The sequence below is a fragment of the Ursus americanus genome, chromosome 34, assembly GCF_024610735.1.
Source record: "Ursus americanus isolate L20-20 chromosome 34, mUrsAme1.1.p, whole genome shotgun sequence".
In the NCBI taxonomy this organism is placed as follows: domain Eukaryota; kingdom Metazoa; phylum Chordata; class Mammalia; order Carnivora; family Ursidae; genus Ursus; species Ursus americanus.
The window spans coordinates 22,718,721-22,735,932 of record NC_142160.1 but is presented as its reverse complement, the minus strand read 5'-3'; the positions used below and the strand labels follow the sequence as shown (position 1 = coordinate 22,735,932).

The 17,212-nt window shown below is 46.6% G+C and overlaps 1 protein-coding gene across 2 annotated transcripts in view; it reads left to right on the top strand.

Annotated features, from left to right (window-relative positions):
• The window catches only part of FRMD3 (FERM domain containing 3), a 287,242-nt gene that overhangs the window by 216,977 nt on the left and 53,053 nt on the right, over positions 1–17,212 (top strand). For both annotated transcript variants that reach the window (XM_045780850.2, XM_045780849.2), the window contains exons 11-13: positions 5,925–5,999; positions 6,307–6,375; positions 13,767–13,891. In XM_045780850.2, the coding sequence (XP_045636806.1) occupies positions 5,925–5,999; positions 6,307–6,375; positions 13,767–13,891 (269 nt within the window). The remainder of the gene's footprint in view (positions 1–5,924; positions 6,000–6,306; positions 6,376–13,766; positions 13,892–17,212) is intronic.

Sequence of the window (17,212 nt, the reverse complement as noted above, 5' to 3'; positions counted from 1 at the left end):
CTGTTTCATGCCAGGTGCTGTGCTGGGCACTGGGGATAATGTAGAGGCTCAAATGACCCTCTTTACCCTCAACTTTGTATGGAATTATTGGAGGGAATAAAGGCAGTCCCTAAGAAATTTCTTACCCAGAGTCTGGTGCACATCGTGTCAGAGAAACGGCATTACATCCGGTAGAAAAGGACCCTGAGAGCTCCCTACATGCGAGACTCGCACACCTCAGTGAGCACGTGAATGACCCGGAGATCCCGCGAGAATGTGGAGTGTGGTTCAGTAGATCGGGGTGGGGCATCAGAGTCCATATTTCTTTCTTTCTTTCTTTCTTTCTTTCTTTCTTTCTTTCTTTCTTTCTTTCTTTCTTTCTTTCTTTCTTTCTTTCTTTCTTTCTTCCTTCCTTCCTTCCTTCCTTCCTTCCTTCCTTCCTTCCTTCCTTCCTTCCTTTCTTAATTTGAGAGAGAGCGTGTAAGCAGGGGGAGGAGCAGAGGGAGAGGGAGAGCATCTCAAGCAGACTCCTTCTGAGTGTGGAGTGCGATGTTGGGCTCAATTCCATGACCCACGAGCTCATGACCTGAGCGGACATCAAGAGCCTGATGCTTAACTGACTGAGCCACCCTGGCACCCCCAGAGTCCATATTTCTAATAAGCTGGTGAGGCTGTGCTGCAGGCCCCTGGTCTACACTTTTGAGTCCCAAGGTTCTAAACTAGTGGTTCTCAGCGCTGACTGCACATGAGAACCACCCGGGGGAGCTTTTCAAAACATACCAAGCTGTGGACATTCCACTAAGTAAAAAGAAGCCAAAGCCTTCTCAAAAGGCCACATATTGTATGATTCAATTTGTATGAAATGTCCAGAATAGAGAAATCGAGAGACAGTAGATTCCTGCTTGTCTAGGATTGGGAGTGGAGGAGATGAGGGGAGTAATGGGAGGTTGGTTCTTCCTGGGTGATGAAAATGTTTTCTCATTTTTAAAAAATTTTGTGAATTATTGGGGCGCCTGGGTGGCACAGTCGTTAAGCGTCTGCCTTCGGCTCAGGGAGTGATCGCGGCGTTCTGGGATCAAGCCCCACATCAGGCTCCTCCGCTGGGAGCCTGCTTCTTCCTCCCACTCCCCCTGCTTGTGTTCCCTCTCTTGCTGGCTGTCACTATCTCTGTCAAATAAATAAATAAAATCTTTAAAAATAAATAAACATAAAAAATTTTGTGAATTATAGTCAAGACCACTGAAGTGTGCAATCTAGAAGGGTGAACTTTATGGTATGTGGATTATGTCTCAATAAATTTGTCATTTAAAAAAACAAGAATCTGGGGTGAGGGAGCTAGATGTTGGTAGAAATAAATCTTTCCCAGGTGGTGCTCATGTGCAGGCTAGGCTTAAATGCTCTAATCCAGTGATTCTCTAAGTAGGTTCCTCCGATCAGCATCTCTTGGGAGCTTGCTAGAAATGCAGATTCTTGGGCTCCACCCCAGACTTACTGAAGCAGAAACTTGTGTTTGAGACTTGTCTCAGGTGAATCTGATGCTTTTTGAGACCAGAACCTGCATGGCTAATGCATTATTTTAAAAATACAGACAGACCTGGACTTGCAGCCCCGTTCCACCAGTTCTTTTTTTTTTTTTTTTTTTAAGATTTTATTTAGTTAGCAGAAAGAGAGAGATTGAGAGGAGAGAGAGCACAAGCAGGGTGAGCAGCAGAGGGAGAGGGAGAAGCAGGCTCCCTGCTGAGCAAGGAGCCTGACATGGGGCTCGATCCCAGGACCGGGAGATCATGACCTGAGCCGAAGGCAGATGCTTAACTGACTGAGCCACCCAGGTGCTCCCAGTTCCCCCAGGTCTATTGTGTTACCATGGTTATGTGACTTAACCCCTCTGTGCCTCAGTTTCCTCACATAAAAAGGTGGATTGCTTCCTCTTAGGAGAGAGCTGTGAAGATAAAATGAATGAATATGTTTGAGATGCTTTGGATAGTACAAGGCCCATAGTAGGTCAGATGTTTGAGAAGAGTCTTCTGTAGCTTCTGTGCCGGGATTTTGATGGGGAGTTGCAGGTGGCGGTGGGGAGAAGGCAGGCGGGGAAGAAGGCTGAAGGAGAGAGGACTGCCGTTCAGATAGGTTGTGCATTTGTTGCCTGCAGTGGGTAGATGTTTGCTCTGGGCTCATTGTTGATGTGAGAGCCTGGTCAACTGAGCACCGGAGCCCGTCAGCTAGTTAGAGCAGAAAGGTTCTCTCATTGGCTGTCACAAGGCGTGAAATTGTTCCCCAGAATCTCCATGAACCAGAGGACTGGCTTTGGTGCTCAAGAATGAGAAGTCAATGGAGAGGTTTTGAGAGTGATATTAGGGAGGGCGAGAAACATATAATGAGCAGGTGCTTTCAAATAACTTGAGCTCACTGAACGCTCCTCAGAACACTATGAGTTAAGTATGGTAATACCCTCCCTCTCCCTTAAAAAAATTCATGGAGAAATGAGAGCTGGGAAAAGCTACATGACTTGACCAAGGTTGCAGGACCAAGAGCAGGTAGGAGGAGCTTTGGGCTTCTGCTCTTCCAGGTAAAACACCACCTCTTGGGTCATTCAGGGAGAATTTGGGGACTCAGAGGTTCTCAGGGGCAAGTGGGCTGCCTTGGAATGAAGTCGGGGTGTTTGATAAAAACACAAACTCCCGGACCCACGGCAGACCTGCCGGATGAGAATCTCTAGTGATGGAGCCTGGGCACCGGCATTCTAACCCTCGTTCTAGATGCTGCTGCCACATGGCCAGGTTTGGGAACAACTGGAGGTGTGTCCTATCACCTGGTGACCTTCCTTTCCTCCTGACCATCTTCCTCCATCCCTCCTGTGCTTCCCATGTCCCAGGGCTGCTCAAGTTCTCCGAATCAGCTCCCCTGTGAAAATTCCATTAAACTCTCAACCCAAACACGGTGGGGCGTCCGTCTGCACATTTGAAAGGGTGGGGGATCGGTGGTCACGCTCTCAGCCGAGTGTCTCTGAGCGAATGACATGACACAGATGTTCATCAAGGCCGATCAGCTGCCACAAAGAAGCCAGCACTGTTTCCGCTCCTCACACCCTGAGCAGGCGGGCTGTTCACTTTCTCTGCGAAATGTGTCTTCTCTCTGAAAGCTGGAAGCGCGGAGCTGAGGCTCACCCAGGGAAGAGCACAGCCGCCTCCTCTCCCCACAGGGGGCTCCCTAGAACAGCTGGGCTTGCCACACCTCTTTGAGCTTCTGGTATCTTCTATATAACCTAGGCACAGAGTTGCCTTTGAAAACTCCAATTAAGGCTCTTTTTCTTTTTTAATTAATGTTTTTATTGAGGTATAGTTGGCACCATGCTACATTACTTTCATGGGCTAAAAACCGCAATTAGGGCTCTTGATCTTAGCAGACTACTTTGCCCCAAGGATCTTTAAAACCTAGAACAGTAATAACAAACATTTTAAAGAGAAGCCTTTTTTTTTTTTTTTTTTTTTTTTTAGATTTTATTTATGTATTTGACAGAGAGCTCGTGGATGCACAAGCAGGGGGAGAAGCAGGCAGAGGGAGAGGGAGAGGCAGGCTCTCCACTGGGCAAGGAGCCCAGTGCGGGGCTCCATCCCAGGACCCTGGGATCATGACCTGAGCCGAAGGCAGACGCTCACCCAGGTGCCCCTAAAGACAGAAGCTTCTTTAAAGGTTTCTCTGCCTCCCACCTCTGAGGCTTGGGAGCAGCAACCCTGCCAAGAAGATGGGGAGGAGATGAAGACGGCCCTTTTCTCAGGCCCCTGTAGATAACATGTCGGGCTCACAGCTCCCTGGGTGTGTGTGTGGGGGGCGGGGGCAGGTGCGCCTGGAGCAGGCGTGCCCTTGCTGGAAGAGGAGGGCACGTGGGACTCCTGCCCCATGTTAGCGTGGCTGGCTGGGGATTTTGTCTGGGGTGCCTGGAGCCTCCCGGGTGTGGATCTCATATGCTCCCACCCATCCTTAAGGGCTCCCACGCCATCATCTTCAGGCCCTGCCTTGAAATGGAATCTGTGCCCCTCCCCCAAGGCCTGTACCTCCTCTCCTACCATCTCGGTCTCCCTGCTCCTCATTTATCCCCAGTGCCCTTCTCTGTTGGCTCAGGCCATTTGCAGAAGTGGAAGGGGAGAAGGGGCTTCTTTGCAAAAGAGTGTGCCTATGGATTGCCATGGTTCCCAGGACAGAGGCCAAAATCCTTAACTAGGACAGCTTAAGGTCAGGCCATGCTAAATTAGGGGGGAAAATGTATGTTTGTGGGTTTGTAATTACAATAATAATAACATAGGGAAGTGGGCATCAGATCTTTTTAGTTCCTCCAGTGCTCGAGCTCTCTGGGCTCTGTGCCCGCTGAGCCTTCCGCCCAGAACCCTGCCTGCCACCTGCCCATCCCCGGATCTCAGACCCGTGGCCCCCAGGCTGGATTAGTCTCCCCCTCCCATGCTCTCATTGCATCTTTTCCTTCATGGCCCCCACCGCAATTTAGAGTTATTCACCTATGTGATTTTTAGATTAATATCCATTTCCCTTCTAGACCTTACACTCCATGAATGCAGAGGCCATGTGTCGCCCCTGAACTTAGTCAGGGGGGGGGGGGTGTGGAGCAGGCTCGGCATTTGGTGGACAATTGCTGAACAAAGGAACTAAAGCTTCGAGATGCCCAGTGTTGGGGATCGCTGCCTACATGGAAACTTCTAACCAGAGCCCTGGCTATGTGCACGTCTTCGCTCAGAATTTTTTTTTTTTTTTAAAGATTTTATTTATTTATTTGACAGAGATAGAGATAGCCAGCGAGAGAGGGAACACAAGCAGCGGGAGTGGGAGAGGAAGAAGCAGGCTTCCAGCGGAGGAGCCCGATGTGGGGCTCGATCCCATAACGCCGGATCACGCCCTGAGCCGAAGGCAGACGCTTAACCGCTGTGCCACCCAGGCGCCCCTTCGCTCAGAATTCTATACAACATATCATTCTGTGTGGTTTTTCTATTAAGATTTTGTGACTCTCAATATTTTAAATGGTCCCGAACTCTTGGAGACCATTCTTCCTAACTTGGGTTTAGTTGCACGAGGTCTAAAGTGATTGCCGAGAGGCATCCCCAGCAGTCCCGGCCATTTAGTGCCCTGTGTGGGGCCTGCACGCAGCCCACGTTTCCATTGTTTTCCAGAGTGCTGTGGTTTTGATCGTGGTTACGGGGGCGCTCAGAGCAGCTGAATCAGTGCTTGGCTGGGTTTCTTGTTCCGCGTGTGTCTTAGTCGTCTCCCAGCCTGGGTTCCTTTAAAGGGCACTGGGCCATGGTGACCTCACTGGAGAATACTTAAGCCAGTGACCGTGTCTCTGGTGACATGAGCCCTGTGGTCTCTTTCGGGCAGGACACGGTAGGTGGCTTCTCTGTGACATGGTGAGTGATCCATGTCACTGGGAAGCTGTCTTCTCCTGCAGTGTTGGTTCAACCACAGATGAGAACCACCCCCCCCCCACCCCGGCACAATCCATCTTCTCCATATCTTTCAAGTGGAAATTGGGGAAGAATCCCTTTTGATTGTCACCGTTGCCTGGTCCTTTCTGCAGGTCGTGACCCAATAACCAATTCTGAAACTAAACGTGTGGGCCCTCCCCAGCATTTAGAAGGAACAGAAAGAGGGGCACCTGGCTGGCTCAGTTGGTAGAGCACGTGACTCTCGATCTCAAGGTCTTGAGTTCAAGCCCCATGTCGGGCATGGAGCCTACTTAAAAAAAAAAAAAAAGCAGAATGTAATACACATAGTGAAAGAAAGTATTTTTTGGTGAAACTTCTCTTTCAGGTGTGTGGGCATGCTTGCAATCTTCTAATAGCATATATTTCTTATAGTCAAAAATATCCAGTCACCACATTTTATAGCCTGTCTCACTCGGGCTTGACAATGTCACTACCACCTCTGTTTTGCTTCTTCTTAAGGTATGCAAAATCCAGTCAGATCAAGACCGTGTCAAGCAGCAAGATATTTTTTAAAGGAAGTAGATTTCGATATAGGTGGGTACCTGTGGTTCCATTTTGATGGTGGGTTGGGGTGGGGGCACCCATTTACTTTTTGAATATTTTGCTTATAAATCAGTGTGCTTTGGTTCGTATGCCTGTTTTGGTCCTCCTTTTTCATTCCACTCATGTCTGACAGTCATGGGTCCCCCTCAAATTCCATAGTAACTTCTCTGATGGAGGAAGAGAAGGTATGGATTTCTAGAGGGGATCAGGCCATTGTGAAGTTAAAAAAATACACGTGCACACCCCTCCCCTTCTGCTCTGAGTGTGCGTGCACACATGTTGTGTTTTTCTTTTACAGTGGTAAAGTTGCCAAAGAGGTGGTGGAGGCCAGCTCTAAAATCCAGAGGGAGCCTCCAGAGGTACACAGGTAAGCGGGGTCGTCCTGGGCTCTGGGAGGCTTCTGGGATGGACAGAAGGATTTCAAGCTTGCTTTGCCAAATTATCTATAACAGGAGGGGGCGTAAGGGCCCCAGCTGCCTTTACCTGTGTCAGTGTGGGCATGTCTGTTTCCAGGCACGTCCCTCTTGCTGTCCTGGAAATCTCCCAGGGACAGACCTGACAGGGCCATGGCGTGAGTGTGGCCCGACTCTGTTTTGAGTTGCTTGCTCTGTGGGGAGTCATTGGCTTGGTTGGGCCTGGAGAGTCACATGAACAGTGTGTGTGACGCACAGCAGTGTCATCTTTTGGCCGAGTCTGTCGTCCTGTCCTCTTAGAACTGCTCTCTGTTCCTGCCTCTGTTCATCAGACGTGGCCAGTACCCACTGGCCCAGCTTCTCTTAGACTATTTCACACGAGGAAGGCAGGGGGTGCTCGTCACTCCTGGGGCTCCTCACTCCCAAAGGTCACTCAGAGGGGTGCCGGGGTGGCGCAGTCGTTAAGCATCTGCCTTCGGCTCAGGGCGTGATCCCAGCGTTCTGGGATCGAGCCCCACATCAGGCTCCTCCGCTGGGAGCCTGCTTCTTCCTCTCCCACTCCCGCTGCTTGTGTTCCCTCTCTCTCTGGCTGTCTCTGTCAAATAAACCAAAGGTCACTCAGAGGAATGAGGAACATCGTCGTTGGTGGTTCAAGAGTCCGCATCTTCATAATGTGGCTATGTGCCGTTCTGAGGAATTAAATATTCTCTTGGTCACGTTGGACTTTATATCACCACGACACATAGATCATTGCACACCCTAAACCTCAAACATGCTAAATACCTAAAGCTGTATGTTCGCATCATGACATTCCCCTTCTTGAAGGCAAGATCATCCTAAGTTATGTTTTTTTAGGAGGCTCCCACACACTGGTTGCACCTGTTCCTTCCTTGCCCTTCTTTGGACTTGGAGGAGTCTCCCTTGTGCTCCTATTTGCCCAGTCTCCTCTATTTACAGCATGACCCAGTGAGCAGGGTGCCTCTTACCTTATTCCCTGGGTTGCTGGGTCTCTTGGAAGTGTGGCTGAGCCAACCCGGCACGGCATCCAGACGGCACCTCTCTCCCACACAGGGGAGCAGGACTGTAGTTGGCATAGGTTCCCATGCAGACGTGTACAGGGAATAATTCATTCCTGGTTTGGGTGACCCAGTGGGAAGCTGTCATGTGCACGTCTGCAGAAGTGGTCTTTCCTGCTTCTCGAAGCAGGAGAAGGCTGAGGGCTAGGGAAGCTGGAGTACTGTGGCAGAACCGTGAAAGTCTTCTAGCCTACTCCTTGATAACACTAGTCTTTTATTTGTATTTATTTATTTTTATTTTTTTTTAAAGATTTTATTTATTCGACAGAGATAGAGACAGCCAGCGAGAGAGGGAACACAAGCAGCGGGAGTGGGAGAGGAAGAAGCAGGCTCATAGCAGAGGAGCCTGATGTGGGGCTCGATCCCAGAACGCCGGGATCACACCCTGGGCCGAAGGCAGACGCTTAACGACTGTGCCACCCAGGCGCCCCCGTATTTATTTATTTTTAAAATAGTCTTTACAGTCCCTCTTCTACCACAAATTGTGGTTCCTCAGTGTGGCAGAGATGAAAAAGAGGAAATGATAAAATGTATCATTTGAACTTTCCTAGACTCTGGGCCAGAAATGACCTTAAGGATCACCTAATTTGATGCTTCTATTTTATAGAGAAGGGAACTTGGGTCTTGAAGAAGTTAAAAGATTTATCTAAAGTCATAAATTTTTTTTTGTGGCAGACCTAAGCCTGTGTTTTTTTCTTTGTAACATTTGCCACCCAGAAAACCTCTGGCATTCTCTTAGAAGCTGGGAGGCAGAAACGCCCCAGGGGCTCTGCTTGGGTTTTATTCTCCTAACTTGAAGTGTGAATGTTTGATCTTGAAAAAGAAGAAGAAGAAGGAGAAGGAGAAGAAGAAGAAATAGAAGAAGAAGAAATGGAAATAGAAATAGAAATAGAAATAGAAATAGAAATAGAAATAGAAATAGAAATGCTTAATGCTGGGGAGTTCTTTTTTTTTTTTTTTTAAGATTTTATTTTTTTATTTGACAGAGACAGCCAGAGAGAGAGGGAACGCAAGCAGGGGGAGTGGGAGAGGAAGAAGCAGGCTCCCAGCGGAGGAGCCTGATGTGGGGCTCGATCCCATAACGCCGGGATCGCGCCCTGAGCCGAAGGCAGACGCTTAACGACCTGGGGAGTTCTCTTGACAGCACAAACACAAAGAAGGAAACCGTTTTTAACATAATGCTTTCAGAGACTCATATTCCCAATACGTAAGACTTTCCAAGAATCCCGTAGTTATCATATATAAATGGTTAATGAGATCAGAAATAATTTGAGAAAGTATTTCTTTTTTCAACTGAGATTCGCATAATTTATGGGAATCAAGGATTCCTAGATCAGGGCTTCTCAAACTTTAACTTAGACAGGGATCACCTATGGATCTTGTTAAAATCAGATTCTGATTCATGAATCTGGCATTTCTAATGAGCTCCCAGGTGGTGGCCATGTGGCTGGTTCATGGACCACATTTTGAGTAGCGAGGCTGTGGGAGTGAAGGGAGCAGAGTGGCCATAGTGGACTCTTTTCCCAGAATGGACCGAACCACCAGAGGGAATGGGAAATGAGGCATCAGTCAATTTATAGTTTCCCTTTTCTGGAATCTTCTACAATCTCCCAGGGATGTTACTGCAAACAAGGATCTATAGGCTCTTGAGACACTGGTTCATATGCTATTTGTTTCCCTTCCACTGACCCCTTTTATGTGTATATGAAGCCCGTTGAGTCCACATGTTCAGGACACCTCTCTGGTCCTCAGTTTTTTGGCAGTATCTCTCAAAACTCAAAAAGTAACAATGCAGAGCAAGCTGTGGGAGGAAAAGGCTTGTGTCTGTTTGGTCATCTGTGTATCACTCAACACCTAACCCAGCACTTGGCATATAGTAGAAGTCCGTACGTAGTTGTTGATTGAACATATGAACCAGGAGTGTGGGGCGACAGCGGCGTGCCTGCAATTTTCCGAGACCTGAGATCTGTCCAAGGTGCTGCCCTGGGGGACCATGAACTCTCAGGAGGCAATAGTGCTATCAGAGCCATGGAGACATACCACTTTCAGTGGCAATTTCTCATTTCTTCCCAGTGGCCAGTTGCATGGTAGGACATTTTTTTTCTTAAGCACTTGTTTTTGAATTATTTTGGCTTCTTTGATGTGACTGTCAAAAGTGAGAGTATAGTAATGACCTCTTTCTCCGGCTGTGTTCAGAGATGAGCTCTCCTTTAGAATGGTGACAGTAAGGCTACAGTTGGCTGTCTTCCCTCACACTTGAGAGTGTACTCTTCAAAGAACAGAAAGTTCATGGACTACTACTTTTGCTGAGGTGTGTGGGTTTAGAGAGACGACACAGATCGAGAACACTGTCTTGGGATTTTTTTTTTTTTTCCCAAAGGGAGAAAAAGCTAACTCTCATGCTAGCTCACTGATCTTTGCTGATGACAAGATCCCCAAGCAAAGCCCTCCTGGGCTGGTTGCTTGGTGAGACTCGCTCATTCATGCCAGGGGCCCAGTGAGGCAAAAGGCTGCAGCTCGGTGAGCCCAGGGCTGGCTGTGTGAGCCATCTAGCATTTGGACCTGAAACGAGCACCGATCTAGGGGTCACAAACTTGGTTGTGTTGCTTACAAGCTGTGTGGTCTAATCTTGGTTGTGCTGCTTATAAGCTGTGTGGTCTTGGGTAAGTCTCTTAACTTCTCTGATCATCAATTTACTCATCTATAAAATGAGATTCAGAATATTACTTTGCCCAACTTCTAGATTTTGTTACGGGCATAAAAAAAGTGCTTTAAAAATGAGAAAGTGCCATACAAATGGGAGGTGATGATATTATTCCTGTCTCTGATCCAAAAATGGGAAGCTAGAATTTAACAGACATGTTCTCATTAAAGCTGCTTCAGATGGAGTTTTGACGACAGGCCAACAGCACTTGCTTCACTGCAAGGACTGGTGCAGGAATTCACGAGCCTTGTATTAGTTGCTCTATATTATGCCATCAGTTTTTGAAGCCAATCTTCGAATGTCCTTACAGTTTCCAAAGAAAACCTTTTTACCTCAACAGAATTCTCAGTGACTGTTTCATTAGAAAACAGTTCTGTGCTGAGTACTAAGTGGGTCAGGCATTTTGCGGTATCTGTTGACTGGTGGATTTTGAGAATGGGAATCACGGCACAGACCCTAACCTGGCTTGGGGAGACTTGAGCCAGAGAAGCTGTTACATCAGGAGCTCAGGTGGAAGGGCGGGGGGGGGGCTGACTGGGATGTTGGCACATCTTCCAGAAGACCACCCGACACAGTGGAAACTCATATGGCCAGAGAGCAAGATATTAGCAGTAGTGAACAAAGTCCTCTCTGGGACACTACAGGATAAATCCTGCAGAAAGTGCAGGAAGGCAGTGGAAAGCACAGCAAAAGCACTGGTTGAGAATCAGATGATCTGAGTCTGCTTATCTGAAGTATCTTCAGTCAAGTTCTGTAACTTCACTGAGTCTCAGTGGCCTCATCTGTGAATATGGTATTTTTCTTGCCTGTTTCACAGGTATCCTGAGAAAAAACAAACATAGTCAAATATATAAACCACTACGTAAACTCAAAAAGGAGCCATCAAATTCTGGCATTATATTTATTAGTAGTAAAACTGCTGGTGAGCTCTTGCTTTAAATGAAACCAGGATCAGCAGGCACCTTTAAAAAGGTTGCAAGGAGAGAGGTATGAAAAGGTAACGTGTGGTCTACAGAGGTTGGTAGAGAAAGGGTGGGAGACGTGCATTTTGATTCTAATTTTGATTATTCTTACCCTCTGGCTGTACCCGTACCCAGCACCAAGGTCTCGAGCCCCGGCTTCTTTGTGCTCCAAGGAAACGCTAGCCGTGTCCACCTTTGGGTTTATCTGAGTCTTGTACTTATCTGGAGGCAGGGTTCACCTCTGAATCATAGAACGGGAGAGTTCCAGGGTTGTGATCGACCGTGTGGTTCATCTGGCCTAACACTAAGCAGACCCTAACCCCCCGTGACCCTGGCCATTGGCCTCTGCTACACTGTGGCAGCAGGAGCCTGGGAGCATGGGTGCTGAGCTGGCATCGTCCTGACCAGCCAGTGCCCAGCAGGCTCACACCTGTGAGGTCCCACTTGGTGAGCTCAGCCTGTCCCCGCACTGGGCAATTGGGCAGACGTCGCAGTGCTGGCAGTGGAGGGGGGCAGGTGGCAGGATGCTTTATATCTGCAGGTGGGGGGGGCTGCTGTGGAGCAAAAGATCCTCCATAAAGGCTCATTACAGGCCCTCCTTGATGATGTGCAGTAATTTCTGGGGGATGGACCTGCTGCCAGTCAGCTGGCATGGGCGGCCAGAGGTGGGGCAGAGAGATTGTTCGTGCAACAATGGAAAATGGGCAGAGGTCAGAAAGCTCCATGGTCCACACAAACATGGCGACATGTGGTTTGCAGAGCTAGAATCATGGTCATGAAGGCTGCAGGTCCAAAGGAAATCCTATGAAAGCTCAAAAAACTGAGGGCCATTCACAGTAAAGGAAGAAACTGTTCATGGTAGATTTTAATCTCTCTTCCTTACCCCTCCCCTCCCCTCCCCTCCCCTGTGCAAGGAAACACTGTCTCCATTTCATTCCTTGTCAGCCCCGCCATGCTTGCCAGGACGTGCCACACGCATCACCTCCCCTGAGAGGTCCTTCCTGGCTCTCCCTTCCTCCACAACAGGGTCAGGTGCCCCTCCTTAGAGTTCCCAGAGGACCGTTGGCCATCACTCTCCTCCATGGGATACGTGCTTTCCAGCTGTGGCAGTAACACATTAATGGCTCATGAAATGAAAATAGACCACTTCAAACAAAATGAAATAGAATGGGGGAAAAAATGAATCACACATAACAAGAGTTACTGTTGTTGCATGAAACATTTGCTTTACTTGTGTATATAGAGAAGAGATATAAAATGCATTTCTTAGTGCGGGTCTCCATCAAAAAGTCTGAAAATCATAGTTCTAGAGAGTGAGTGACTTCATGCAACGACCATGGCTCACCGGAACAAGGCAGACCATCCAGTGTGTACATACCAGCTGCAAAGAGGTTGTAGAGGGGAAATAATGAAGGCCAGGACTCCATGGTTAAGCAAGTCTTCATAATTTTTTTTTCCAGCCAGTGCCAGCTGTGGAGGGTACCAGGTTCTTCTCCTTCCCTTGTCCCGTGCCAAACAGAAATGCCTGGGCTATAAGACAGTCCTATAACCAACCTGGGGAACGCCAAAGCCAATCTGAAATGGCAACTTATATCAAGCCAGGATTGCATTCAATTTGCTTCAATTTCAAATGTGAACAGCCTTTAATAAGATACCTCTGGGGTTGCTGTAAGGCACACCAGAAGGGATAGATCAGTCTCGGCCCTCAAGGTGCTTGTCAAGGTGGTGCTGATTAGTACAGCAGTAATGACAGAGAGACAGAGGTGCCAAATGCCATGAGATGGGAAAGAAGGGAGGTAGTGTGAGGGGAGAGAGAGAGAATGAATGAATGAAAATGTGTTGTGAGGGCCATCCAGGGAGGGCATCAAAAGGGAGGAGACATTTGACACCATCTTTGAAGGGGTGCATTGGTTTGGGTTTTGACAGGAAACAGGAGGGGAAGGATGCTGAAACACCCACTAGAGATGCCCCACCTCCCTATCCTTCAGGGCAGACAGCTGGTCTCCCTGCAGCAGGGAGTATAGACGGGCTTTCCGCTATCAGCCATAGTCTCAACGAGACATTCGTACATTTTCCTTGCCATCTGCTGTCCTTCGCAGCCAAGACCACATGTATGCTGCCTTCAGAAGCAGAGCTTCTGTGGCTGGTGAGAGGGGTGTGCATTTGAATGGGAGTATTAACCATAGATATTAAATATTGGACATCCAGCAACGGCAAGGTAGCTTGAAGCTGCCTGACTGGGGTATGTTTTCGTTTTTGGCTTTTTTGGTGGTTGTTAAATTACTTTGAGCCATGCCCTTCATTCACTTTTCTGTGTATCTAGTTCAGTGACACCTGCCTCCCATGTCTTTTTCGATGCCCGTGTTGTCACCTGGTATGCCTCTGTCTGGTGACATATGGGGAAATATCTTTTCTTTCACTGTGTTATATTAGAACACATGGACATTTTGTCAGAACCCTAAAAAGGGCTGTATGTCCTAAGTGTTATGTGGGACTCCACTGTGGGAGTCTAGAGACAGCTCCCAACTTGGATAGTGGATCAGGATAGAGGGGCTGGCATTCGCAATGGAAACCAATTCCCTCTGGTTTGTGTTTGTTTTCAGAGCCAACATGACGCAGAGCCGCAGCTCCTACTCCTTGAACAAACAGCTCATCATTAACATGGAGCCCCTGCAGCCCCTGCTGCCTTGCCCCAGCGAGCAAGAAGAGGAACTTCCATTGGGTGAGGGTAAGTACCCTTCCTTCCTGAAGCTGGCATCACAGGCTTACCCTGAGGGGACGAGTGAGGCACCCATCCTGGGTACCTTGATAATGGTTGGGGTGGGGGATGGAATGAGTCATAAATTGTTTCTAGTAAATAAGCTGTTTGCAGGTGTAAGACTGCATTATTTTGGGAGTCCTATCAGTTTCTCCTGGAGAAAGTCCATGGGTACAAAGCAGTCCTATAAAATTATGTTAAAGCAGTAATCGCTGTCCAGCAGGGTAGCCGCTGGCAATGTGTGGCTGTTTAAAACCAAGTTGAAATTCGTTAAAATTAAAAATTCAGTTCTAGCCACATTAGCTGCATTTCCAAGGAGTAACAGCCACATGTGGCTAATGGCTACCATCATAGAAAGATCAGACCAAGAACATTTCCATCACTGTTGAAAGTTCTACTGAATGGTAAGTTTTTAATTATAATTAAATTAGTGGTTGTAAAGAATTCCCCATAAGTGTCTTATACTGGTCATTCCGTTCTGCCTGAATATTTCTTCATACTTACATTCCATTTTCCATAGGCCTTTCTCTGATAGTTTTGATACAAGCTAAAATACAGACAGTCCACCTCAACCCAAAAGTTGTCGTATTTTTAAGGACTGTACTGTATGTGCATCTAGGCTTTTTTTGCTTTTGAGGACTTGACTTTCTTTAGGGAAGACTCTCCCCACATTGCTTTTGGAGACACCTCATGAGGCAAATCTCACACATGAATTTCCAAGTATATTTTAAAATGCACTCAAAATAAAGTTAGTGGAACCCTGAACACAAACATAACATGCTTTTCCTTAAGTGACCTTGGTTCCATCATCTAAAATTTGGATACTGGGCAGTTTCAAGAGGGCGGGTCTCTCTGTCCCCAAAAGATCTCCTTCACCTGCAGCTTCAATTCAAGAGCTCTGTCCACAGGGGAAAACTCTGTAATGCGTAATGTAAGCCTGTAATGCGAGTATGGCTTGGGAGGCAAATACCCTTGGGAGAGGTAGCAGCAGCTCCTTCACACTGAACTGTATGTAATTTTAGTAAATCTTTCCCTGAAAGGAAGTTTAATGGTTAGGAGGAGAACTGGACAGCTTAGATGCCCCCAAATGCCATGGGTGGAAGGAAAGCATTGCAAAGCAGAAAGGGTGGGGCCTCAGGAGACATCCTTATCCCCAGCTGAGCCACAAGATAATGACAACGAATGGTCTTGGTATACGCATGGCCTGTACTCTTGGCCTTAACAACTAGCTGTGTAAGTTCCATGCTAAGTTAGTTTTCTTAGCCCAAGGGTCTCTGGGTCCCTGTGGCTTGTGTCCGTTTTCCAGCACCCTCTCTGATTTTGTATATTTTTCAACTGTGCTAAAAGTGGCTTTCATTTCTGATCCCCAGTGATTTTTCTGGGCTTCCTCTTGTAGAGAAGGAAAAATTCTTCCTCTTTGAGGTCTTTCAGCTGGACCAAGATTTAACTTATGTAAGACAAATTAACAGGAGAAAAACCCCTCAAGTTTAATTATGTGCACACGGAGGCCCCAAAGTGAAATTGAGACCTAAAGAAATGATTAAAGCAGGAAATTTGTATACATTTTAGACGAAGAGACAATAAACTTAGGAGGAATTGACAGGACAAAGACAACAGGTGTTTGGGAACTTTAATTATGAGGGAATTCTTTTTTTTTTTAATGTTTTTTTATTATGTTAGTCACCATACAGTACATCCTGCTTTTTGATGTAAAGTTCGATGATTCATTAGTTGCGTATAACACCCAGTGGGAATTCTAAGCAGACTTTAGGCTAAGGTCTAATAGATTAGAAAAAAATAACAAGGTTTGTTTCTACAGCTTTCTTGGCTTTGAAGTCCCTATCTCTGGTTACAAGGATGTCTTTTTTTTTCTTTTTTTAAGATTTTATTTATTTATTTATTTATTTATTTATTTATTTATTTGTCCGAGAGAGAGAGAGAGAGAGAGAGAGAGAGAGAGAGAGAGCGCAAGCTCATAAGCAGAGGGAGGGAGAAGCAGGCTCCCTGCTGAGCAAGTAGCCCGATGCATGACCTGAGCTGAAGGCAGATGCTTAACTGAGTGAGCCACCCAGGCATCCTGACAAGGATATCTTCTTACTTCTCATTAGGGGGAGGGTGTTTTTCATAAGGCAGATTTGTTTCCCGCTCTCAGCGGGACAGAGGAGGGTCCTTGCACTGGTTGCTTACCAAGTAGCTTCAATTCAAAAAAATCAATATGCACCGTGATACATTTTGGGTGGGTTGCCCTTGACCCCTACACGCTCCTATACCTGGAATATTTGGTTTAATGGAAATCCCTTTTTCTGGGGGTCATGATTCTCCCCAGGTTGAATGGAGAAGAGGAAGGGAAAAGGAACAACCCAACTCTGGAGTTGTGACTGTGTCTTGTTTACAAAGATGGAAACCTAGATAAGAACAGAGATTCCATGGGGAATATGGAAGTCAGGCCACTCTGACCCCAGGAGTCACCCTCCAGGGTATAACAGGGAGATGGGCAAGCTTTCCCCTGGACCTTTACCCCATTCAATTAAAAGCCATTTTGCTCCATTTTCTATAAAGAGGTTCTGTTGCTAAATCCTAACCTCGACTTGAACACGAATGCTGTGGACAAGAAACACATACGTTATAATTAACTGCAATAAAAAATTTTTTTCATGACATGTGATAAGAATCCATAAGCCACCTTTTCAATTTTTCCAGTTACTTTAAAGAAGAATCTTAAATTTTTCACCAGCTATAAAGTCAAACTGATAGGTTTCTCTCTTAAAAGTCCAAAATGGCTCTATAAATGTCTAATAAAACTTTTTTTATTAGGCAGTCCCCTTATGGAACATCTTGTGGGTTTTGAAGCTCAAGAAAATCCTATCAATCTCCAGGATATAGAATCGACTAGAAAAGAAGTAAAAACGACAGTATTGTTAAGTGTCCAATAGATGGAATGACCTTCTCGATCTACGGAAAGAGAGCAAAATCATTTTAGGTCCCATGAAATTCAGAGTTATGATTCCCACAGTGAACCTAGCGCTGTGTTCTTGATACCATCGTATCTCTGTTACTATTTTAGAGTCTGATTCTGCTCCAAGTGTCTTGTCTTTGAGTATCAGGCAATGGAACTTAGACAATCCATAGGGTTAAATACTTATTTTATAGTTTTGTATTTCTCTGGTATATAAAGAGAAGAGAGACAGAGACCACCGCTTTAAACAATGATATCTCCACCTTTGTGGTTGGACTGTCTTTTCTGGCACATACAATGTGATGAATTTAGTTTCATCTTTGTATTTTGATATT